The following is a 25834-nucleotide window of genomic DNA, read 5'->3' on the forward strand; positions in this document are numbered from 1 at the left end:
TTTCCTTAAGGCACAGCCACCCTTCTTGGGCTCCCATCATTTCAAAACTCCTACTCTGCAGTGCGTCCTTGACTAATCGCCTGAGTTCATTGAAATCAGCTTTCCTAAAGTCTAGCACTTTCACCCTACTAGTTACCTTACCCACTCGACATCTTATGGCGAATTCTATTATTAGGTGATCGCTGTCCCCCAGATGGCTACCGATCTGTAGGTCCCCTACCATGTCATCCCCCGTTGCCAGTACCAGATCCAGTATGGCATTGATGATTTTCTCCAGAATCTTACTGGGGATTGAGGTTGGGTTGATTGACCTGTAATTCCCAGGATCTACTTTCCACCCTTTCTTGAAGGTGGGTACCACATTGGCCGCCTTCCAGTTTTCAGGTACTTCACCCGTGCACCACGAGTTTTCAAATATTTTTGCCAACGGTTGGACTATGATACCTGCCAGCTCCTTGAATACTCTGGGGTGTAATCTGTCAGGGCCAGCTGACTTGAAAGTGTCCAGCCTTTCAAGGTGATCCTTTACTAGATCAACACCAATGCTGGGTATAAATATGCCTTCACCCTGGCCGTCCCGCATCTTGCTAGGCAGGGCGGTCCCATTGGACTGATAAAAGACAGACGCAAAGTACCCATTAAGGAGATTGGCCTTTTCCTGGGTGTCAGTTATCAGCTGTCCCTTTTGGTTTAGCAGGGGTCCAATATTAGCCCTGCTTTTTTTTCTGACTCCCTACATATCTGAAAAAGGACTTTTTGTTATCCTTGATATGTGAAGCCAGATGGAGCTCAGTTGCAGCCTTGGCTTTCCTGATCCGCTCCCTGCAGGTATGGGCCAGTGCTGAGTACTCCTCCTTGGTGGTACTTCCATCCTTTGTAAGTCTCTTTTGAGGCATAGGAGGTCCTCAAGTTCCCTGCTGAGCCAAGGGGGTTGCTGCACCCTTTTGCTACCCTTTCTCTGAGATGGGATGGCCATCCCTTGTGCTGTCAGGATCGCTTCTATGAGGAGCAACCACTCCTCTTGGACTCATCTTCCTGTCCAGTCATGGTTCCTTAGGGCCTCAACGAGGCTCCTGAGCCTTGTCAAAGTCAGCTTTCCTGAAGTTGAGGACTTCTGTATTGCTGACCGACTTGCCAGCTTTATGATGAATAGTAAAGGTGATCAACTCGTGGTTGCTATCACCCAGCTTCCCATCGATTCTTAGGTTACTGACTAGGTCATCCCGTTTGGCCAGTACCAGGTCCAGCAACACTTTACCTCTCATCAGCCCATAAACTTCTTGGGTCAAGTAGAGCTCATCCACACATGTGAGGAAGGTTTATGACCGATCGGATTTGGCTGAGTGCTCTTCCCATGAGATGTCCGGGTAGTTAAAGTCTCCCATGACAACCAGACAAGGTTCCTTGGGTGAATTTGATATCTTTTATTAGACCAACCCAAATGTTTGGAGAATAGTTATTAAGCAAGCTTTCGGGTTCAAAAACCCTTTGTCAGGCTCATGACAACCATGCACCTAGTGTGCAGCCTCAGATACTTAAGGCCGTTTCTGGGTGCAGTGGGTTTGGCCTATAGAAGCTATGGATATGTCCTGAGTTTTAAAACCTATCTTGCTAACTGCAGTTGCATCTTTAGAAAGGATTTATTGTTCTAATTGTTAAACCAAAAACTACTCTGCAAGTACTGTATTTACTCAAATCTAAGATGACCTGAATTTAAGACATCTCCCCCTATAATTGCATTCTATATATGGAAAAAATTCCAGGTTTTTAAAATTTATTTTCCATGTATAGAATCTAATTTAATTCATTCTTCCCACCATTGCACGGAAGCAGGCACTGGTGGGTGGGGGAGGTTGGTCAAACAGTTTACTCCCTGCTTGTGCCTGCCCTTCTGCCACTTCTGCCCCCTACTTGTCATCTCCCAGTCCCTCTCCATCAGACTCTGCTCTGTGCCAACAGGCTCCATCCCTGTTCTAGAATGGGGCACTAAACATGGTCCTGTCCCAGCCCTGTTGCAGCTATGTAGGCTGCTTGCTGCTACTACAAGGCCAGACTGGGGTTGTGCTCAGTGCCCCAGGCTGCAGCATGGATAGAGCCTGCTGATGGAGCAAGGGTAAGGGAAGAAGGAAGAGAGGCAGGCAGGGGAGCAGAGGCTGCATGGTGGGGAGGGATGGGGAAATCGCAGCGTGCAGAGGCAGTCAGGGAGGGGGAGCAGTAGCAGCTGTGGCCTCAGGTAGAGGCTGGAGCCCAAGCCACAGCAGCTCCCTGTTGTGTCTTCCCTCCCTCCCCCCATATTTTAAGACAAGGGGCTTTTCCTCCCATGTTAAATGGGGAAGAGCATCATCTTTAAATAGAGAAAATACAGTATTTATCTCCACATTCACACTTGCAGAACCTGGTGGTGTTTCAACAGCTATCAAGAACAGTCATACCTACTGAATTCTGCACATTCCTTTATGTTGTCAAACACTCAGCTAAGGTCATGCACACTGAGGAAGTCTTAAGTCTGAGAAGTTATCCTGATAAGAGGGTTCTTCCTTAGAGCAGATGTCCACTTTTCTTCTTGAAAAAATACTCTCTCTTAAGAGGCCAACAGAGTCCTGCTCAAAGAGCATAAGGGCAGGCTTTGTAGCCACAAATCTACAAATAGCTATATCGCATATCCTTTTCAGGGATACTGAAGTTGATTCAGTCATATTTATCAAGCAGACAAGATAAAGTTGCTACATTCACACTTGCAGCTGCGTGGAAGTGTGAATCAGATTAATTCACACTTAGTAACAAGGGTAACAAGGAACAATGGCCATTAAGTTGACTGAGAGTAGATTCAGGCTAGATATCAGGAGGCACTACTTCACAGTCAGGGCAGCTAGGAGCTGGAACCAACTTCCAAGGGAAGTGGTGCTTGCCCCTACCCTGGGGGTCTTCAAAAGGAAGCTAGACAGCCATTTGACCCCAGCATCCTTTCCTGCCCATGGCAGGGGGTCGGACTAGATGATCTGCTTAGGTCCCTTCTGACCCTACCAACTATGAAACTATGAATTCTGTATGCAGACAAAACCATAAGCCTTTCCTTGAGTATTTCTATGCCACTTGCCTCCTGTCTGTTTTTAAAGAAGGCATTGTAAGTATTGCTGGAAGAGGGATGAGGAGGAACTTAATTTTATACTGGAAGTATATTATTTTCAGTGGTCTGTCAATTCCACGTAATAAGGGCATGAATAAACCATCCAGGGGAAAGTGGCAACTGCAGATTAAAAAATTATCACATCTGTTGCATCTAGTCCTCAGCCAGGAACTGCCTTTAAATTATCTGAAGAACTTATCATAGATGACAAATGACAACACTGGTGCTGAAGACCAAAGATACTTAAGTTTTCTAGGCTCTGACAATATAGCCTGGATGTAGCTCTCATGTTCTCTGGACTTTGGAGACCCTAAATCCTCCTGTAGGCCACACTAATGCTGGTGGAGAATTATATGCATCCCTGTAGTCTCTGGCTTGATCCCTGCATTCCTTCTCATACCAAGAACCAAAGCCTACTTCCTTAAAGCAGCATGTTAATCAAAACCAAACACCAATGAAGCCTTCTCTGCAAGAACTACTTTCTCTTCTTCAGGATTTCTTAAAATGTCTAACAGACTCCAGAGAAACTACAGTTTCTCTCCTTCAAAAGGCAAACACTTGAGCACTTACATTGCATTAAGTATATACTACATGAACCTTTGTCAGGGTAAAACCTTTAAGAGCCTTGCAGAGCTGTGGCAGGTGGTTGGTCGTTGGGTATTAACTATCCCATTCCTTCTACTGTATCTCTGAAACTTAGTTTAAATGCCAACATTGGCCATTGTTGTAATGCAGTGATGCTCAACCTTTGGCCCCAGAGGATGGAAGAAAGGTGCAGGGTGACTCAGGCCAAATCCGGCCCACCACCCTGGCCTTGCATACATTGGCTTAGACCCTGCTGCCTCAACTCCAGTCCCCTGTGCACTGGTGGGATCTTGTGCACAGGACCATGTCAACTGGCTTACAGGACTTGGAAATTTGGTGACAAGGGAACAATGGCAGCATTAATTGCCACTACTCCCCCCAACCCTGCCAAATTTCTGCACCCTTGGAGAGCCCCACAGGCTGGATCACACAGATCCACAGGCTGAGGGTTGAACCACCTGGTGCAGTGGTCATTTTACTAGAATATCTAGCTCTAGGGATTGCAGGAGATTAAGAATACTACTGCCCATCTTTCAAACTATCTTCAGTCCATACTGTAGTTTCTTATTTCTATATGACAGACTAGAACAGAGGCTGAAAATGCAGACTTATTTGGAAGCTCAGGATCCACTGTGATACCAAATCTAACTTAAAAAACCCAACAAGAACCCCCTCCTGCCCCCCAAAGTAGTATTAAGAGACAACATGATCCCAAGGGATGGAGTGACTGCTACATTAATGATGGACTTGAACAGTCACCAGACTAATAGTCTCTGAATGTTTGGCCAAAAAAGTGGGGGTGCCAGTTTGGAACTGGTCTCAAGTTTGCCCTGAAGCCAGTTTCTCAATCATGCTGAGGGAGAGGGGACAGCCTCTCTCTCAAGAACCCAGCCTTTCCATTCCTAACTGTCCCCGTCTTCCTCACCCTCTCTTCTAATTTATCTCCTGAGGGGAACTTCTCTTCAAAGGGGAAGCACCTTTAAAGCACCCAAGACAGTTATTAGAACAAAGGCCACCCAACAAGAAAACCCTACTCTCTCCAAAGGGTTAAGCAGTCTTGCAGCCTGCACAGACCCCAGCACCCCAAGTTGTCCTCTCCTGACCCTGTACAGTCCTAAAAAGGTTGGAATTATTGATTAGACAATACCCTGTTGCATATCTAACAGTATAAATTATGAATGCCCACCCTCAAAATGTGGCCATCTTTTCATTCCCTAAATAGGACCCCACATTATTTCACTTCTTGGATGGACAAACAGGATAAAATTCTGCTCTAATCAACTCTATAAACAATGTGACAGTGTCTTAGTTTCTTTAGTAGTTTATTAAACATATGGTATAATCAGACTAATTTTATTTTAACAGTCGTGGAATAGCAGCTGAACCAGTGTACGTTGGATACTGTCCTCATGAAGCTAGAGGCCCATAACTGCCACATGAAGAATCTGCCAAATTACCTAAAGTGCCTCCAAAGGAGATGAATCTGCATATTCAGGATGAGATTTGCACTGACAATTTTGAATGTTGGATGTTAATTTTACACTTTCAGAATAAAAATTATGTGAATTTGATACAAGCCTTAGGTGGAATAAAAACTGCTTTTTAAAAAAAAAGAAATAAAAACCATATTCAAAAACTCAATAGGAGTGAAGAGATTAACCAATGAACCAAAACTTCCTCAGTCAAACTCTAAATGACAGGTTTTTTCCATACCTAAAAAAACCTATAATTTCAACAGGCACCTGTACCATTACTTGACCTAAATGTAAATGCATCTTTAACTTGCAACTGATGTAGGGATTCTTTACAGTAGCATCCTGCAACATGACTACTGCAACCAGATCAATCGGTATTAGTAGATGACAAAAGGACACAAATCCTTTTGGCTCATAGCTTTGTGCAAAGTAGAACTTATTGCCAATAGTTCTCCATTACCTGGGAAATGCTGTTATAACACACACACACACACACACACACACACACACAGTACTCTTGTCAAATATATATGCTTACAAGTTTGGGGTAAGTGTAGAAGGTAAGTTTTATCTCAATTTACGTCTAATCAATCCTTAAATTTACTTTGTAACTCTTGCAAGGGAAAAATGAAACTAGGTAGGTCTCTTCTGTGCTTCTTTCTCTGGTAACTTTCAACAAGTACTGGAAATCTACAACAGTGAATTACTGACAAGCTAACCCCCACATCATTCGTTGCTCAAGGGTTGATTCATACCTCAAGCTAGACTTTGAGCTTGTATAACAGTGCTAAGAATTCAATTTTAAATGAGTCAATTAATATTAGGCACAATCACTTTTACAAAAAAAAATTCTATACTTCTCTTAAACAGCATTTTCCCCTGTCTTTCAAAGGATTTTTTTTGCCCTATCCATCTTGCCATAAAGTACATAGTCCGTTTACTCTCTCTTTTATGCTGCTTTAGCAGTTAAGTTCAGGGTGCCCTGGATCAAAGAGTTTAACGGTAAGGAAAACTATACTTATGTCCTCACAGCTTCACACACCAGCAATAATAATTATGATCACCTGGGGCATCTTTACACGTTATGTGGATACTTGGTGGGGGGCACTTTAATTAGAGCAGCTCTGAGAGCTGCTCAAATTAGTGACCCCAGCATCTCCACACTTCAAAATGGCAGCAGGGGCACTTAAATTAAAGCTCATTGAATGATTAATGACAGCGTGTCAGAGCAGCATCCTCACATGTGTACAAGCCTCCTGAAGATCAAATCAAGAAAGAGTGAAGCGTGACACAGTTTCCATTAGTTAAGTTTATTTTTGTAGATGAAACATTTCTTGTAGGGGCTTGGGATGTTGTCTTCAAGACTGCAGCTCTTCTTAAATGGCTTTTGGGGAAGAACTTTATTTAAATTATATCATCTAAACTATGAAGCTGTTCCAGCATTCCACAGCAGGCTTATCTTTTCCCCTTACACCTTCCACTGGATAGTTGGAATACTAAAGCAGCTAAAGTCACGTACTCTTTGCCATAGCCACTTGGCAGCAAGGAGGCTTGTCAAACATGTCCCCAAGTAACATTTTAGTGAAAATAAAGTAACTCTTTGTTCTTCTGCTGATCACACGAGCCCTCTCTTCTGAAGCAATGCATTTTGCTCTTGCATGTTCATAGCTTGGTAATTGGCCAGTTCCAAAGTAAAAGTTGCAGAGCCTGATGTTAAAGAGCGCAGAGCTGTGGAGTAGCCCTAGACAAACACAAAATATGCTTAAAATGTTACTCTGCCAGTCAGTCCAGAGTACAGTGAAGGTAATCACTGATTTATTAGCCTAATTTAGTTGGTGAAGAAACTGCCGCAACCACTAAGTACGAGTACATTAACTATTTTAACATGGTATCTGAAATTAAGCTATCCTATTTCCAACAGTAGTTTAGCCAAAAAAAAAGCGTTTGGTACACAATTCATGTAAAACAATAATACATCATTCTCCTGTCACAGCTGTAAGAAACGCTTTCAGACATGTAGCCTCCAGAACTCTTGCTTAAGAGCTTTCATCCATTAGAAATACCAGTTCCTGATTTACTCGTATGAAAACCAAATCAAACAAGGGCACTTTTTTTTTTAATGAAATTGTTCTCGCAATTAATCTGACCACATACCATCATTTCTGCTAATGGAACAGCTGCAACCACAACCTTGTTATCTTGGCGAGTGTGGATTTCTTGTATGTTGCCTCTCCTCTGTGCAAGGTCAGCAAGTACTGTGCTGAGATGATCTTCACTAGTTGTAATTTCCAAGCTCATCAAGGGCTCCAGCATTTGTTTACTAGCTTTCTTCAGAGCCTGAAGTGGAAAAGAAATAAGTTACCTTATTCTTTTATAAAAACAAATTATTCCATATAACAGGCAATATTGTAAAATGTATAGGTTATAACACCTACTTTTGTCTCATGCTCCCTACTTCAGGGTGCGTTTCCCTATGAAGTGTATTAAATGAGAAGAAAAGGAAACATGCCATAATAATGAGTATAACCAGGGAAAACCAGAAGTAATGGCCATGAACTGGAAGACTGTTTCAGGCTTAACACTAGAAAATACTTTCACATTTAGGTTGTCCAGACTGTGGAATAAACTCCCTCCAGAGGTGGTACAATCACCTATCCTGGAAATCTTCAAGAGGAGACTGGACAGTTACTTTGCTGGGGTCACCTGACCCCAACTGTCTTTTCTGCTTAGTACAGGGGGGCTGGACCTGATGATCTTGCGAGGTCCCTTCCAGCCCCTAACAATCTATGAATTTATCATACACATTCATATTCACCTTACACAATCAGTTATTGTCATCTCTGATGTACTAAGCAGGTGTTTTCAACCTTTTTTTGACAAGTGTACCACTTCTGGCTCAGTTTCAGCTCATGTACCCCTTTATATTAAAATTATATGGAGGGGCTGCCGCTGCTGCACATAGCATCGCACTACTCCTGGGGCAGTTACAGCAAGGCACAAAGCCCAGTGCACAGCAGCAGCCGCCTCTGCCCCACACATAGATCGGGGGGGGGCATGTGCCCTCCAGACCTCCCTGGGGGTGCACACAGCAGCAGAAGCCCCTCCCCCCCCATACCTCCTACAACATTTTTAAGTATCCCTAGGGGTACACGTACCCCTCCCCCCCCCGGTTGACAACCACTGTACTAAAAGGTAATGTTCTGGAGCAGCAGAGTCTAGCAAGCTGTCTCTTGGGGGGAAGGGGACGTTCTAATCTGAGAGACGCCATGGCATTACAGACATCTGCTGCCCCAGGAGAAACTTGAAGGAGTTATTTAACTCAGGCTGTTCCCAAATAATTTCTCTCATAGTGGCCATTTTTACTCTTGGAGAGCAGTGACTCTCCCAGGAGAAAATGTCTGTATAATGCCCCAAAGACTGTCATAACATAGTGATATGGAACTGGCTACTGCAGGTCAGTGTATTAGAAGAAAGGCTATAGGGGAAGAAAAGCCAAAAGGGGAAGCATTACAAAGCTGGAATAAGCCAGGTGTGACAAATTACAGGTCTAGACTACCATTTTGGAAGATTAGGATTATCACTAAAGGATTTAACAGTTTATGCCAGGGAAGAATTGTGAAAAGCAGCTCAATTATAAAATCAAAATGTGTCTGACTTAACTGTGTGCAGGAAGCCATTTACTACTTAGTCAACCTAGAGTGACACACAAGCAAAATAATAATAGGAAAAATAAACCACAAACAAAATAGTAAGAATCAGGGGGCAAAAAAAGAAGAGAAAGCCTTTGTGTAATTCCCACAGTGCAATCAAACAATATTTTAGAGCAGTGGTCACCAACTGGTTTATCATGAAACCTCTGATAGTTGATCTCAGTCTGTCAGAGGCTCCACAATTGGGAGCAGCAGGACGTGGCTGGGATGAGCCATGCCCCCTGCCACCTGGGCTGGGCTGGGTGAGTGGGGTCAGACTCTGTGCAGCTTGCCGGGAGGGGGGTGGGCAGGGGCGGTAGATCCTGGGGTGCCCTTTACTTGCAAAAAGTGATTTTCCCCATAAAAAGGTTGGAGATCACTGTTTTAGAGGCTTCTAAATGGATTTTTCAAGACTTTACTCAATTCTATGGATTCAAACAGTTTGATTTTATTCCACGTCTTCATGCCTTAGATACCAAACACTGGTGACTTTCACTGAGAATACACCAGAAAGCTTATAACAAAGGATTCCACTTTTTGGCTGACATTAACTATGATATATGACTGCTGAAAAGTGGAAAACGTCACTAAGAGAACAAATACTTACAAAAATTAGAACTGTAACAAGAAAGATTGCATGTACTGTTATAATCTTACAAAATAAAAATTAACGAGAAAGAAGAGTCAGAAAAGACTCAAAAACATACATATATGAAGGTTTCATTAGATCAATATATGGAGTGACATTACATAAGAATGGAGTGTACATTTTAAATCTGTACAAAAAAATCTTTTAAGATCACAAAATATGCAAACCAATAAAATCCAGATACTCCTGAGGCAAACAGCATTTTCCAGGTATAAAGATAATTATACCACTATCAAAGGCTTTCTTAGTTAGAGACCAAGGATGCTTTGCTAAGTTAAAGTATTTTGCTGAAAACTACCTTGCTAGAGATGATGTTCATGAAAATCCTGCAGAGTAACAAGGGTAAAAATGGAAGATTCTAGACATCCCTCATGTTTTGAGTATTCCATAACATGGAACAAAGAAACAAGTAATAACCTACATGTCAACTTCAGAAAGGCTGTATTTTCATCATTTACCAACTACTGTTTTTTTTTTACTAATACAATGCAGCATAACTATTTTACGTTAGTTCTTTCAGTTCTGTTGTACCTTTTGCATGCAACGAGAAACACAAGCAGACACCATTGGCAGAGAAGTATCAGGGTGCAAAGTCACTGAATACACAGTCACTGCTACATCTTGAATTGGGAATCCTAGCAGTGGTCCTACATGAAGAAAAAACAAGGCATTAGCATTCAATGCTGTTTTTCATATTAACTAGGGGAAATGTTTTTGCATTTATTTGAAGACTGACAGTCCTCCTCCCTCTGAGGAATAGAGCTACTTTTCTCATTTCTTCTCTTAATGTTAGTTTTATCACTGCCACCATCACCTTTCCTGAATCCTTTTGAGAAAGGGTATTTGGACACAAGCCAGTCACAGTTGAGGGCTTTAAACAAAACACACACAAAAAAAGTGCCAAGAGGCCTGGCCCGGCAGGGGATGGGGCCGGACAAGGCAGCCATGGGGGCTTATCCCACAACTCCTCCAGCGGCAGCTGGGCTTATGTCCTGCTGCCACTTGTCCCCTTCCTCCTGGAGCAAGCTGTAACCACATTCCACCGCGGCTAGCAAGTGACAGCATGGCACAGCCCCTGCTCCCAGCACTGCCGCACTCACATCCCACGCCACCGCCCCCTTCCCCCCACAGCTGGGCAGCTCATCTCAGCCCCAATTCCTCCCACCCCCACGCCTCTTCCCTCCCCCAACCCCAACAGATTTACCAGCTGGAGGCAGCTGTCAGCTGCCTGTTTAGTCTATGGCCGAATCTCCAAAATCACCCGAACCTTTTCCAAATCGATTTGGATGCTTCAAATCAATTCAGAGCTTTTACTTGATCTCCCGATTCAATTTGGATTTGGAGATTTGGTCCCTGAATTGGGCTGAATCTCCTCCAAAATGAATTGGCTATGAAAGCTTCGCACAGCCCTAGTTCCCAGCTTTTTAGTTAGTTACTAACGTGGGGGAGGAAGGAATTTGAATTGTTACAGCATGTCCCATCCCATCTCACCAAGTCTTCTCCAAATTTCTACTCTCCTCTATTGGATTACTGACTGCTGCATTGCTATTTTCCCTTGTTATTTTACTTCTTATTTTGAGTTCTCCCATACTGATAGTATGTTAGGACACAAGGGAGAGACTAGGACCCCTAGCTTTGATACATGGGCTCATGAAATTTCAGAGGTTTGGCTTTTAACTACCTTCACAATGCTGCCAGAAGAACTGGTGAAAAGTACCACAACTATAACATGAAAGACAATACAGTGCTTTGGAGCCCACAATGTGTAATATGGCAAAGTACTTTATTTTATACTTTGAGGTTTGCAAATATTTTATCCTGGACAGAAGAATCAGAAAACACAAACATGTATTTACATGACTCCCTCTTCTTTTCTCACCCTATGGGTCAGTTCCCCTACAACATGGTTTATGATGTCATAAGAAAATGCAGACTGGGGCATCACATTGGATAAAGAATCAGTTCAAAGGGGGGCTCCATACTGAGAGACCTGAAATAAGGAAAGGTTAGCACAAACAGAACAGCCCCTCAGCGTGGGAAAAACACCCTTCAGCACGACTGCTCAAGCTGAAGAAATTTTGAAAGCTTCCTTTTAGACCTTGAATTAACAGGTGCTCCTCCTCCCATGAGACAAGCCTGTCCAAACAGAAGTCCTTTTTGCTAGAAGCCCATTTATACTTTTTAATAAAACCTGGATGCAACTTCTTAACGCACACAAAAATACTCTTGTAACAGCTCTATTACCTTGAAGAGACGTACTGCTAATTCCATTTTCTATAGCTTCCTGAAGCTCTGGATGAAGTGGCTCAGTGAAATTTTCAGCATACTGAATGACTGGTAGTATTGTTCTCTCCCCTGTCCAGGGACTCACTCCTAGCTCAACGGTCACCAAGTGCCGCTTACCTCCTATTGTTCTGTCCAGTGTATCTGTGGATAAAATACAGTGAACATTTTAGCACGTGGTTTTAGCACAATGCTATCTAAAAGTTTAAGGTAAATGAATAACATCAGAAAACCACTTCAGTAAATGACTAAAGTAAATACATCAAAAGGATAGAGCACTAATACTCTGTGCACTTGTTCACTTTACCTGTAGCTTGAACTGAGTTTAGGATGGTTTCTCTGTATGCTACCTGAAGAGGTCCCAGATAGGTCTCAACTCCATATTCACGTTTGATCCGGTCATGAACAATTTCAATGTGAAGTTCTCCCATGCCACAAAGGATATTCTGGTTAAAAGCACAAACTAAGTGAGAAAAGGTAATATGTATTTAAAACCTATGCTTGTAGGCAGAAACACCTAGTTGGTTTTCAAGACACCTGCTTTTACATACTGTGCTGTTTAAATGCTTTTACTTTTTTTTTTTTAAGATCCTATAAGAAACGCAGATATTACAAGTGGAAATAAGGAGGCTTTATGACTTACTTTGGGTCTCACACTTAAACGAAGATGGCTACTACAGCTCTGCTATTACTACAAAAAATGACCATTCTTCCCATATTAGTTTTTCAGTTTAGAAAGTCTGAATTTATTTTTAGAATTCATATAAAAACAAAATATGTGCTATTTAGATAGCACAAAGATAATCTTGCAATCTCAATCTCTCTTCACAAAGAAGGGTTTTATTTCAGTCTGATGATCTGACACAGTAATTCTATTTATAATGTGAGCACTTTTGACCCCAAATTGTGAAAATATTTAAGTGAACTAAACTGGGGAGAGGGCTTGACCCTTTTGCCAGTAAAATATATTGTGGTAATACTGAGTTTTATATGTTTATATTAAAAAGAAATACCGCTAAAAAAAATCCTCAAAATCTGTGACTCAAATGAATAATATATTAACATTCTTACTTGGCCAGTATCAGGATCTATCTTCACTTTTAAGCTTGGATCCTCCCGCTGAAGGCACGTCAAGGCATTATCCAAGTCTGTATAAAAATATAAAATATTGTTATGTATGAAAAATGCTACTAACTAATGACTAGCCCAGAACAGTAATGAGTTCACCCATGGGTCAGGTTCTGCTCTCAACAGGAATCACTGAGACTACATATATAGCCATAAAAACACATGTTTTGGCCCTATAATTCAGACACTAAATCATTTCCAGTTACAGACTTTTCTCAACTCAGATTATGTGAACCCAAAGTGTTGTGGTAAAAAAAAAAAAAGCACTCTTTCTTTACTCACGTGAGTTTATTACATCATACAAAAATATAAGAATGTCAAGGCAATTTTTATCTTGAATAAAAGTGGCTTTTAAAAAAAAGACAAAACAAGTTTTTTCTCATTCAAAAATAATGGGTTACTGAGCAAGACAACCCATACTAAATCTCCTGATATGGAAGAAACAGGTTAGTAACCTCAAAACATCATTTAAATGGGAACGAGAGGGGGAAGTAAAAAAAATGCCGCTTCTTCTACAATAAAGAACCAATAATCTAATCTTTAGTTTCCAGCCAAAAACATCATGCAAAGGTCATGCACCATATTAGCAAAGCCATACCACATTAACAAAATACATACAAATTATAAAACACAGCATTTGTGCAAAGTCACGAGGTCTTACTGTATCACTGATGCCCACCATATTTGTGTGCGCGCATTAAGGGTACAGTATGGCTCTAAAATCGTTCAAGTAGCTGTGCTGTACCTGACTGCTTGGTCAGTGAAGGTGGCTCTATTGTACAAAAGAAGACTGGCTCTGGAATCTCCACACCAGCCAACAGAAGGCTTGCTACTTCACTGTTACGACTCTGCTTTCTCCCAACATTTCTTCCAGCCTGACGGGCAGCAGCCACAGCGGAGGACTTGGATGAAACGATGGTGTCTCCAGTGGCACTCTAGAGCATGCCAAACAACGACACTGTATTGTTTGCAAATACTGGTTTTCATCACAAAAGACATTTACAAACAAGCAGTTATTATGGGTTCTCTTGATTAAAGGAAAAAGCCAGGAGAGCAGAAACACTAATTATGTAACTTTGCTCACCAGCAGACCAGCTATTATAATACTTTCTTTGCCATATTGCTTTTAAACACAGTTTAAGCATTTGCAAAGCCAAACTGTATATAAATTCCTCCATGTACAAGATGGAATCCTTTTTAGAAAAAGTAGTACGACTGAGCGGTGCTACATAAACACCAGGATAAAAAGGACTTCTTAACTGAACTAACAAAGAACCTAAACAATGAAACTGGCAAGTAGCTCGTAAATTAGCTCGGTGCTGCAGTGACTGTCTGAACAAAATAGTCAGCAACATAGTTCTTATTTCACATTTATTGATTTAAACCCTGTCTCTGACATCACATTTGATGGTATATGAGAAAAGCAAACTTTTCACTTACAAGACCAGCTTCAGTCTATTCCCCAACTAAGCTGGCATTTCTTCAGATCACTTTCTGAAGTTGGTATGCTGTCAATTTTCATTTTAAAAGGAAAAAATATAGCTAGCTATTTAGAGATGTTAATATTGAGAAAACTCAAATATTTTATGACAAAGGCAAAAAGTTTTAAACTAAGAGAGCGTGACAATGTTTTTCAGATGTATGAGGTAAATGCGCCTTTTCAAAGTAAGCTGCCCATAAAACAATCAAACATTTTTCCTTTACCTGTTTTAGCCCAACTGTAATGGCAATATTGCCAGCTGTCAGTGAAGGTATTTCAACTTGCTGGTCAGCAAATGGCAGGATAAGGCGACTCATTCTCTCCCTACAAGTTAAATTTTCACATTATTTGCTACTCAACGGTGCCAAAGCTACAACCAGTGGCACAACTCACTCTTACTCACGTGCAGTTTTTGTTAATGTTGTATACAACTGATTGAGGTTTCACAGAGCCTGAGTAAATACGAATGAAAACTAGAGGTCCACGCTGTTTATCATGAAGAACTTTAAATGCCAGGGCACACAAGTCATCTTTGTACCATTGCCTGAAAAATAAAGGTAACAAATTAGGACAAGCTTCATGATTTTACTGGTTTAAAAAGAAAAAGGCACCCCAGCATTTAATTACATTTCCACTCATTTAAACTAAGCTTCTGTAGTGACAACTGTTAGCTGTCATTAACACCACATTAAATGTATACCCCAAAGTAAATGTATACAATTGGTATCAATCCATGTAGTTCCAACGGCGACAAAATCAGGTACATGCTGAAATGTGATATAATCAATGCAGTGTAAAAAAAAGCCCCCCCATTTTAGATAGCACTGGCTGTGTACTTATAAACTATATTTTCAATGAAAGCACATTTTGAGCTGTGAAGAAACATAACATATAAAATGCTTCAAATGCCTTTGCATTTGAAAAAAGCATACCGTCTGAAGTATTATAAAAGTAGTCAAAGCACTCCAAAATAGTACATCTTGAAATGAGATGCTATTTAGAAACACTTCACTTCAAGTTATGTTTGCATAGAGACAGGGGACCCAAGGACCCTCCAGAAACCCACAATGCTCCATTCTCTGCCACTCCGTCTAAGGAGTAATGGAGAAAAGGGTAGATAGCATGACAAACTGATAGATACAAACCAGATGCAGTGTCCCTGTATTCCAAAATGAATAAGAAGCAAGTCAAAACCTTTAAAAATAGTCTCATTTTGGAAATAAAATAGGTTTAATTTTAACTTTAGCATTTTCCCAGATAATTTTCCTGTTCCTTTACCTTCTCAATGCACTTACAAGAAGTCATAGGAACATTCATCAGGTGCAGGCAAGTACATAACAACAGCATCCAGTAACGGCTGTACGCCTTTATTCTTCAATGCACTTCCACATAGAACAGGCACTGCTTTCTGAGCCAGCGTCACTCTTCGTATTGCAGATTGTAACTGCAGAAGAGAAGAAATGGGAATATTTTCAATTCCAGTATTTATACATATGTATGATTTCACCTTGGTTTCTGCTCAGTTTCAATACATGAAAACATAAGTAGGGAAGAAGCAAGAAAAACCATGGCACAATTCCAGAAAGCCAAACAGGGACCCTTCCACTGATCTGATGCAAATTGTACTCAGATGGTGGGCAGAATTTTGTGGAAATCTCCCAAATAAGACAAAAACCACAATATAAAAGAAAACCAATATGTTAACCAATTTAAGATTTAAAAAGTTATTAATTTATGATCTTCACAACTACTACAATTTTCCAAATCAGGTAAAATTAGAGCAAGTTCTTACATTGCTATAACTATCATAAACAATAATCCACACGCAAGTCAGTCACTACTTTCTATGCCGGCTTCAATTCCCCTCATCAAAAATAACCATTTTTTCTTCTCTAAACTACAAAATAAAATCTAGCCACTATTTACTACATCTATAAAGGCAGATCAGTTTATGTTTTTCACCTTCGTAAACAAAAGTTAGACTGGACTCACGCACAGAAAATGAACCCATGACATCTTATATCTCAATGTGTACAGAAAACTAGAAGTATTGAAGTTACATACTGAACTATTTCAAGGCAGATGCAATTTATTCACTTGTCATTTGGGAAATTATTTGAACAAATGTCTGAAGATGAATGTAAAAGCCAACTAGTAACTAGAGATTACAGATCAAATCATTTCACAACAGATAAAAAAAAAACAGATTTTACATATAAATTTATTTTTATTTTCTTCCCATTATATTATTGTTAAGTGGTTATTTTCTACTTGTTGCCTTAGTTTCATAGAAGTTAAGAGATGCTCTGAAGTTTTATACTTGAAAATGCTAGTGGTACACTGAAAAGACACGTCACAGCCTCATCAGTAACCTTCTTGTTATACTGTATTTTCTCATATACCAGTCTCTAAATACAACACACACCTTCTTTTGGGAAAGCAGAATGAAGAAAGAACATTTTTTCTAACTGTGGCTAAAGGCTGACTGCAGCAGCTGTGGCTCTGAGAGTTAACGCTAGCGCTAACCCTGAGGGGTAAACTCTCTCCCTTTTCCTCTCCCTACTTCCTGATGCTGGCAAAGGTAGAACCATGGCAGCCATCTTGCAGCAGTGTTTCTTTCCATGCTTCTATTCCAGTGAAGCATCTTCCCTGGTTAAGGCACACACCCCAATTTTGGATGGCTATTTTCTGGGGAAAGGGTGGATGAGTTATGCAAGTAAATATGGTAATATCATGAATTCAAACATTAAATTGATAGTCAAATAGCACAGGATTGTATTTGCAAACAAAATTAACTTGATATGCTGACTCATAAAAATCAAGAAAAATTAAAAGACCTTCAACCAAGCTATAACATCAGGGAGTAAACAATACTTGTGGAACTAAATCCCATCGGTGTTGTTCCAAAATTATGCTTTTCAGGTCTTAGATCCAAACTCTGGCATATAAATTTAGGCTCAAGTATTTTACAATGTTGGTGCATGCACACAGAAAAAATAACTTATCATGTACTGAAGTTTAAACAGCTTTTCAGAGTTCACACCACAGCATTTTTTTCCAAGTGACAACAATTTTCTACCACTAGAGGAAATTTTTAATAAAAATACAATTTTATTCCTCGAGGCTGCCAATGTGCTTAACTCCAAACGTATGGGTAAGGACCTACCGAATTCATGGTGGAAGCAGAATGCGCGGCAGCTCCTTTAATCTTGCATGTCTCCACCCCACGTGCTCCCCCTCCCCCCATCCCTGCTGCTCAGTGGAGGACCCCACTGCTCCCTCCTGATCAGCAGGGAAGCTAAAACCACTGTTTTAAACATGGTGCTATTTTTGCCTCCCAGCTAGTCAGCAGCAAACAGTAGGGCTGTACGGGGCTCAGTCAATCAGTGGTGAGGGGCAAAAACAATGCCTTATTTAAAACCAGTTTTCACCTCCCCGCTGATCAGGAGCAAGCCGCAAGCAGGGCCCCTCCACCAATCGGGGGGGCGGGGGGACCTGCAGGGGAACCTGCAAATTAAAGGAACCACAGTGCACCCCACTTTCACCTTGAATTTGGTAGGTCACTACCCATGGGAAATCCTATTAAAGCCGATCTGGATCTTTCCACAGACTTTCTGGATCAAGCCAAAAAACTGCACATGTAGATGCAACACAAGGAACTGCTGTAACAATGCTATCCTAGACCTCAGATTCTAACCCAAACCAGTTAACGCAGGCTGACCCTGTTCTGGTCCCTCCTGTGAAGAAAGGAGCATCGTTTTTGTCAGATGCCAATCCTGAAACATGTAAGAAATTCATCAACTCACTTCACACCAGATTTTGCTGTTACACTAATGTAAATCCAGAACAGCACAGAGCAAAAGCTGGTGCATTACATATTGATGATCTAATTGTCCCTTCCCTTATTTTCCACTCCAGTAGCTACTTGCCTAGCCATAGAAATTTTATTATGAGCATTTTTATTTAAAGTGCCCAACATGTTTGATAATCACATATATTTGCAATATCAAGTGAACCTTGATATGTAGCTGAACGTACTTCTTGGTAAATTCACAAGACTTTCATCACCAAGTTGGTTTATATTTTAATACTGAAAGAAACTACCTGGAGAGCAAATCTTATGAAGCTCATTCTTCACATGATCTACAACCGATTTTAGCAACCTGCTTCTGCAATTTAAAAGTGCTTTCTTTTTTTAGCATTCAAATCATACATTTGCTGAGTCACATTCCACCTGTGCAATATTAAAATAAATAAAAGCCACTCAGCATGAGGGCTGATAGAAATGCAATCTTAGTAAAGAACAGTAAAAATGTACCTTATCAGCTGGTAACAAGTCAAAATTTTCACTAAACTCTCCTAACACCAGCTCAGCAAATTCATCATCAAGATCTGCGACCTGCAAGAGAACACTTTCGCATTATGTGCAACATTATTTCAAAAGTAATCCAGCAATGCTTGTTATCTGGACCTGAAAATTACATGGGATAGAAACAAAGCCTCTGTGGACATTAGAGTTTAGAGAATTCGTCACATTTTGAATCCCCTTGAATAATATATTTATCATTTACACAATAACATTGACAAATTTAACAAGATTAATGCACATATCACAACTGTTAACTACTGAAAAAAATAACTTAAATAATGGTGATCATTAAACATTTTAAAATGAATGTTTCCTTCTTGTATTACAAAACCTAGTAGTTTATAAATGAATAAATGTTTCAGCATTCTCTAAAGCAAAAACCAAAGCAATTTGCTTTCCTTGGGGGAAAAAGCCTCTGAATTGAAAAACAAAAGAAATGCACTGAATCCAAAAATGCTCAGGTGGCCCATTAGGTACATTCTACCCAGCAACACATTAAGTAGAACAAGATTTTCAATTCCTTTTCAATTCTTGAGCACGGCTACCTAGGTTCTTGGTACACTGCTTGGAGAGGAAATCCTCAACACTGCTGTAAAACAGGGGTTCTCAGCTGGGATGTTGAGGCAGCAGCCAGATAAAACTGCCCCTTGTGCAGGACTGAGGTGCACATGCACTCCTGCTAAATTAGGGCTCTCTAATAACCCTAAAGCAAGATGGGTATAGTCCATCCCAGTCCACCTCCCCACACCAATTCCTCCTGGAAACAGAAACATGCAGGACAGTTCCACCCACAAGACGCTAGTTCTGGAAGACGTGTAAGGCCGGTGGGGACGCAAATGCGAGGAGAAAGGCATGCACATGCCATAGCCCTTTCCCAGTTGACTGTGCAGCAAGTATGAGGCAGTTTTACCTGCAGGCAGCACCAATCTGGTCAGAAAGAACTGAGGTAAATTGAGGCAGCACCAACAGAGGTGCTGAAGGTACTGCTACATTGAAAAAACATTGTGGAAAGATGTCATGTCTTTGAAAAAATTGAGAAACACTGCTGTAAAGCACTATGCTATTATGCTGTTCCCTCTCTCTAGCGGCTATAAAAGCACCTGGTCAGCTAAACCAAGTATTATATATTTGGAAAAAGAAATCTAATTGACTACATATTAAGAACAATGCATTTATTTCTTTTAATTAAACGAAAGGGAAAACGTTACATTTTATAAGATATGTTGTCCATTTAATAAATGTTAGAGCAGTGCTGACTGATGGCTTTTACTCAAAGAAAGCACTAGAGGACTGAAAGTAATAAAATATACAGCACTTCATGAAGAGAACTTTGTTTTCCCAAACAATCAAGTCCTATTCAGCTGCTAGGAAGGATGATTAAATAAAATTACATGCTCTACATTTACACAATGCTTTTATCTGACAAGATCAAAATGATTCACACAAAGATCCCACTGTGTGTTGCCTTCTGCTAGAAGTGAACTTGAGTTATGTATTATAATTCCCCATCCTGCAGGCGAGCAAATCTCAGGAACAAAGAGATTCTATTATTTTCCCATGCAATTTTAGGAGAAATATGGAATAGCTCTCCCAGTTCTCTGTGACACCGTAACCATGATAGTCTTCCATTGTCTCCCATATCTGACATCTTAGAGCAGTGGTTCTCAACCTTTTTAGTCTCAAGACTCTGCCCCACAAGTTTTCAAAATTTAGCAGCACCATATTTTAAAAACAAACATATGTATATTAGAAACTCTATGTTATTAATGAATGTGTTTTTAATTGTATCACTATAATAGACTATAATATAAAATGTAATACAATACGTCACCCCTTCAGGTGCTCTGTCTCTGCCTGGCCCCGTGCACATTTGCTCCCAGAGTGGCACGGTGGCTTAAGCCCTTGGTGGTTGTGCGGGGGCTGCTGGGGGGCTGGGGGCAACAGAACACCTGGCTGTAGCCCCTCTCCCCACTCCTAGTCTGTATCTCAGGGGGCAAGCACAATCCCTGACACTGCAGCTGCTCCTCTAGGGACTCAAATACCAGGGCTCAGAATTACCTGCCTCTACAGCCCTATCACTGGCCCTGGGAAGATGAGAAGAACAGGGGCATAAGTCAGGCTGAAAAACATGGCTCTCCACCCACCTGTCCATGGCACAGCGCTACCAGTCACAGCGGCTGTTCAAGGATGGAATCCACAGGTGCCTCTTTGTCCATGGGACTGAGGCAGGCAGGGGGAGGAACCTACTTGTGCAGGGGCCAGGTGCTGTGGCACTCCTGAGGAGGGGTCTCATGGCACCCCATCTGAGAATCACTGGTTTAGAGAAAGCTGGAAGTCCTCTTTAATCCACCCAACCAGCTGTGACATTCTACTCATGGCTGGGTGAAAGAATCTCCCTTGATAAACCCAGTAGGGCAACTTATACCCAAAACAGTCAACCACCATAATTTTAACCTGAATAACATATACTGGAAGTTACAAAATTATACAGCCATGCTCACTTTCTCTATTCAGTACTTGTTACAACTATTCTTACAAATAACTGAATGTAAACAAAAAATAAATTATTTTTTTTTTTGAGAGAACAAATCTCACTAAAATGCAGTAAAACCCTACAGGGAAAGCTAATCCCCACATTACAATTTATGCAAGCTGTCCCGGAGTGTTCAACATTATAATGTGAATTCAGAACAGCCCTTTTAAAAAGCCCACTCAAAAATACTCTGTCCTTTTTACATGTAAGACTGTTTAGTATTTCAGTCCTCTAAACCAAACCAATTATAGTAAATCTACTTTTAAGCCATCATGCAGAAATCAATCAATATGTTTATAACTGCAAAAACACCTCCTCAAAAGTTGTAATCTGAGCAAGAGAAACATACACTTGCACCTAAAATAAAGAACCATGGGTTAAGAGAGCAGAACTTGTATTTTCATGTCTGCTATGAATTTTCTGTATTCATCTGGCTAAAATACTTAATCACTCTGTGCTTTGTCTCAAGTGCAGTGAGACTAATAAATCCAATTCTGCTTACAATTAAGCAAGTTTTCCCTAATTTACTAAATGCCTCTATAAATGCCTCAACATCCCGCGATGGAAAGAAAACAGTATAAAAGTGAAGAATGTTAAAATATTTACATTACATATTTACTTTAAAACTTTACTTGTTCTATTAAGGCATTTCTTGCATCTTTTGCTTCCTTTAAAAGTACAGGATCATCAGTTTCTGTCAGAGGTTTTTGTTCAAAAACTTTTCCATCATCAGAACTAGAAGTGGGTTTCCAAATAATTTGTTCCTTGGTCACTAGATCAATCAATCCCTTGAAAGTTTTGGCTTCTCCAATTGGCAACTGTGGATAAAACAACGTTGCTCCATTAGGAAATGCAAGTATGAAGATAAAACCCACCTCCCACATTAAGGTATCAAACATGTTTCAGATTTGGTCATCACAAAATAATTATTTTACCTGCAAAAGCAGAGGTTTTGTCTTCAATTTTTGTTTGATGCTCTCTATAGCATAGGCAAAACTATATTAAAACAACAGAAGTTGAAAAAGTTATCCAATTGTAATGATATGTAACAAATGAGTCTGCCATTTACTTGCTGCAAAACTACTCTCACAGTTGCAAGAAAATGCATTTTGGACACGCACGCAAAAGGTGGATGCACATCTAGTACTAGATATTTTACTACCTAACCACAAGTTTGGTATTTTTAGCTCTAATTAGGAAATGTGCAGCTTCAATTATAAATTAGAGTGATTCTTTCACAGCCTCCCCCACAACATGCTTTTAGTCGCTTCTAAAAATAGAAATGATTGTCCACATACTCTGCTTCATTTTTGTCCATCTTGTTTAAAAAACAAATCCGTGGTATACGGTGCTTGTCTGCTTGTCTCCACACAGTCAAAGTCTGTGCCTAAAAGCAAAGAAGTGTATCAACACACTTGTCTAGATATCTGAAAGATAGCATATGCCAATGTAGGAGATCAAACGCCTTACTTTTTCTAATATTCTCTACCCTTGCAGCAAGCAAGCAAGAGTACAACACAAGCAAAGGAAGGGACAGCTATATCCTCTTGATCTATTAAAGGAAGCAAAAATGGATTCCCAAAGGAGCTTTGTCCCAACCAGTCTCTTAACTGCTTCATCCTCTAATCCTCAACCTAGGAAAGAGTTAAAGTAAGTGGAAAAATGGAGGACATTTAGGACCTTGTTGCACATTAATTTTAGGCAGCTCTTGATGCCCTTAACCTCTGGACTGTCCACATATTAACACCTGAAACTAGTTTTAAGCATACCTTAGGTGGCTTAAAGTTATGCCACTCCAGAGCAGGTTTATCTCTGATGTGTGTTATGCAGCTCACATTCCATTAATGTGTGGCCACTCCCCATGGATGAACCATCCAAGTTGCAGCCCTCTAGCATCTCAGGATGCAGCATATCCTTCCCCACCCTCCTATTCTGTGGACAAACTTTCTAACCCCTGAGCTCTACCGCCCAGGGGGCAGTTCCAGCCCCAAGCCAACTCCCCTTCCCACCCCCAGGGGTGCACCCCTGTGCAAACAGGCTGCAGAGCACATGCCAGCTAGCCAGGTTGCAGGGCATGGATGGGTCCGGGAGCGGGGGGGGTGCAAGATAGGGGGCCAGATCAGATCCCCATGAGCTGGGGCTTCCTTCCCAATGCATGGGTAGTAATTCCTGCAAAACCACCTTCACTCACTACTCTTACCTCCCAGTCATCCCAGGAAGCAAGAACAGCAATCCTCACACCTAAATCCCTATTTATTAAAACATGAGACCTCCTTTAATTTACTTCCTCTATTTCTTTTTAATTTTTTCTTACCTTTTTATTTTATCCTTCAGTGGCTAGCGGACTACATTTCACCACCCTTTTCCTACTCCCATTTCCTTTCTACCTCCCATTTTATTATTCATCCCCATTCCATTAACTCTGTCTGCCAGCTTCATGTGCCCTCTCAACTCAGCTCTCACTTAACCCCAACTGGAGTAGGTATAGAAGCCTGTCCTGGCTCACCAGCCCAGTAGTGGTAACTCAGAGCTGCAGCTCCTAGTCAGACCCCTGCTCACCAGACCTCTAATGGCAAGACACAGCTGTACAGGTAGGGGCGAGTCAGAGAAGATTTTTAGCCTCAAGGTGCGATTGCTCCAAACTCGAGATAACACTAACACCGATCAACGTTTGAGCAGCTCAGTGTGCAATGTGTAACAAGGCCCTAAACAACATGGGCTCCAAAAGGAATAAAAGTGTCTATGTGCTCATGCAGACACACAGTACGCAGACTGCTGATAGTACTTCAAAGAGCACAAAAAAGTAAGCATTATTATGACTATACATAGCCAAGAGATATTTACTGTAACTGGACTGAAATAACAGTAGCATTAAGTACATCTATATAAAATATATAAAATACCGCCTCTTACCAAAGTGTGGCAGAAGAGGAATTGTGTATGTAAGAATAGATGAAGTTTTTTTTTAACCCCTAGAGGTTTTCCTTTTCATAAGTAGATTTTTAATACCATGCTTATGATCATGACATCTTACTCCTTTCCAATAACACATTAAGGATTGTGACTAAAATCTTTCAGGAGTTGTTTGTTCTCTCATTCTGTCCCAGGGATAGAAGCATGTATCGCAGAGCATCCTGTTTTACAGTATCTTTTCTGCACTGTGGTTACACAATGCCTAAGCACCACCTCAAGACAAAAATCAAATTCAGGCCCATCCCCATGTTTTCTGCAGCCAGCACAATCCAGCGAGGAAAACAACACTGAGTATCACAGTAATTCTCTACAATAAAATTAGATAAAATGAGAAATTAACAGTTACTCATCACTTCCCACAGGTGGAGCTAGCCAGAAAGTCTTTCAATCTCTATTTGTTATAGAACACCAATGGGAACACCACTTATTTTTGCCTCTATCATCAAGGCCAAGAAAACTCTCATTACCAAAGAAAACAAAACAATTTCTAAATGAAATCAGATGTTGAAATTAAACTTATATTTCCCTGAAACCAACAATGTCAAGTTATCACGTGGAGTAAAGTTGTCACTGAAAGTCAGTCATTTTTACCTCCACACCAGCTGAAGCATCAAAGACAGCCACAGCACCATCCAGCACTCTCAGGCAACGTTCAACTTCCACTGTAAAGTCCACATGACCTGCAAAATTGCAGACAAACCAGCAAACGTAGCAAGTTAGAATGGCAACACTTCAAGTTTATAAAATATATCCATCTGGGTACATATACAAGGTATGTCTAGCACAAAGGTATCAGAACTAACTTTAAAACAGCTAGCTCAGACAAAGGCAAAGAGCTCAGTCTGGACTGGCTTGGCACTGCAACAACTGGCCTCAGCTTGGCTCTCTCATGATCCCACAAAGATTTATATTCCATGCCACTGCTGTTGAAAAAGGTTAAGAACAAATTAGCAAGGTCTGCAAGAGAGTCTGAGGCCTAACCACTCAAACAGACTGCTAATATACTTTGTCTGAGATGCCTAGGTGCACCTGTAGTTTCAGATCAAGTATGCTAATTACTATCAGCAATCTTGTTTATGTATTGTTAAGTCCTCAGACTAACTCCTCCCCAAGACAAGTGCAAACACAAAGACCTAAGTGTAAACGAATTGTTAAACTTTGGTAAAGTGACCATAGACCATGTGGAATGAGGGAGTGAGTTTAGAAAACTGTATTTTCACATCAGCAACAAGCCAAATGGAGAAGATAAGAAAATCCTCCCTTTCAAAAATTACACTTCTACAGAGGGATACATATTGTATAACTGGTATCTCTGCAGGCCCACTAGTAAATAGGTTTAAGCTGGGTCCCCAGAGACTCAAAGTTAAACAGACCAATGTGGGAAAGAGCCAGAGTCTCAACAATACAAGGCAAGACCCAGTAGGGGGAAAAAAGCTAAAATTCTGACTATTACAAGTGCCAGGAGAAGACTGAAGACCTGAAATCCTTTCAGCCCTAGTTAGCAGATGTTGGAACTACACCTTGTGCTACTCTTTAGGGTGCC

General features: G+C 40.8%; 2 protein-coding genes across 5 annotated transcripts in view; one reads left to right on the top strand and one right to left on the bottom strand.

Annotated features, from left to right (window-relative positions):
* The window catches only part of HEXB (hexosaminidase subunit beta), a 31499-nt gene extending 26164 nt beyond the window's left edge, over positions 1 to 5335 (top strand). Inside the window, exon 14 of the mRNA XM_014525151.2 lies at positions 5078 to 5335. Coding sequence (XP_014380637.1) covers positions 5078 to 5141 — 64 coding nt within the window. The 3' untranslated portion in view covers positions 5142 to 5335. The remainder of the gene's footprint in view (positions 1 to 5077) is intronic.
* A 1149-nt stretch (positions 5336 to 6484) lies between these two features.
* GFM2 (G elongation factor mitochondrial 2) overlaps positions 6485 to 25834 on the bottom strand; it is a 28028-nt gene continuing 8678 nt past the window's right edge. For 2 of the 4 annotated variants that reach the window (XM_006034622.3, XM_006034621.3), the window contains exons 7-21: positions 24883 to 24971; positions 22617 to 22705; positions 22254 to 22314; positions 21951 to 22136; positions 18735 to 18815; positions 15712 to 15860; positions 14820 to 14960; positions 14641 to 14740; positions 13682 to 13871; positions 12880 to 12956; positions 12116 to 12254; positions 11770 to 11952; positions 10057 to 10172; positions 7342 to 7524; positions 6485 to 6928 (exon numbers count right to left, since the gene is read on the bottom strand). In XM_006034622.3, coding sequence (XP_006034684.1) covers positions 6803 to 6928; positions 7342 to 7524; positions 10057 to 10172; positions 11770 to 11952; positions 12116 to 12254; positions 12880 to 12956; positions 13682 to 13871; positions 14641 to 14740; positions 14820 to 14960; positions 15712 to 15860; positions 18735 to 18815; positions 21951 to 22136; positions 22254 to 22314; positions 22617 to 22705; positions 24883 to 24971 — 1910 coding nt within the window. In that variant the 3' untranslated portion in view covers positions 6485 to 6802. Of the gene's footprint in view, positions 6929 to 7341; positions 7525 to 10056; positions 10173 to 11769; positions 11953 to 12115; positions 12272 to 12879; positions 12957 to 13681; positions 13872 to 14640; positions 14741 to 14819; positions 14961 to 15711; positions 15861 to 18734; positions 18816 to 21950; positions 22137 to 22253; positions 22315 to 22616; positions 22706 to 24882; positions 24972 to 25834 lie in introns of those variants that run through there. The other 2 variants (XM_025216637.1, XM_014525155.2) reach the window with 2 other exon arrangements.

The sequence above is a fragment of the Alligator sinensis genome, unplaced genomic scaffold (genome assembly GCF_000455745.1).
Source record: "Alligator sinensis unplaced genomic scaffold, ASM45574v1 scaffold290_1, whole genome shotgun sequence".
NCBI lineage: Eukaryota > Metazoa > Chordata > Crocodylia > Alligatoridae > Alligator > Alligator sinensis.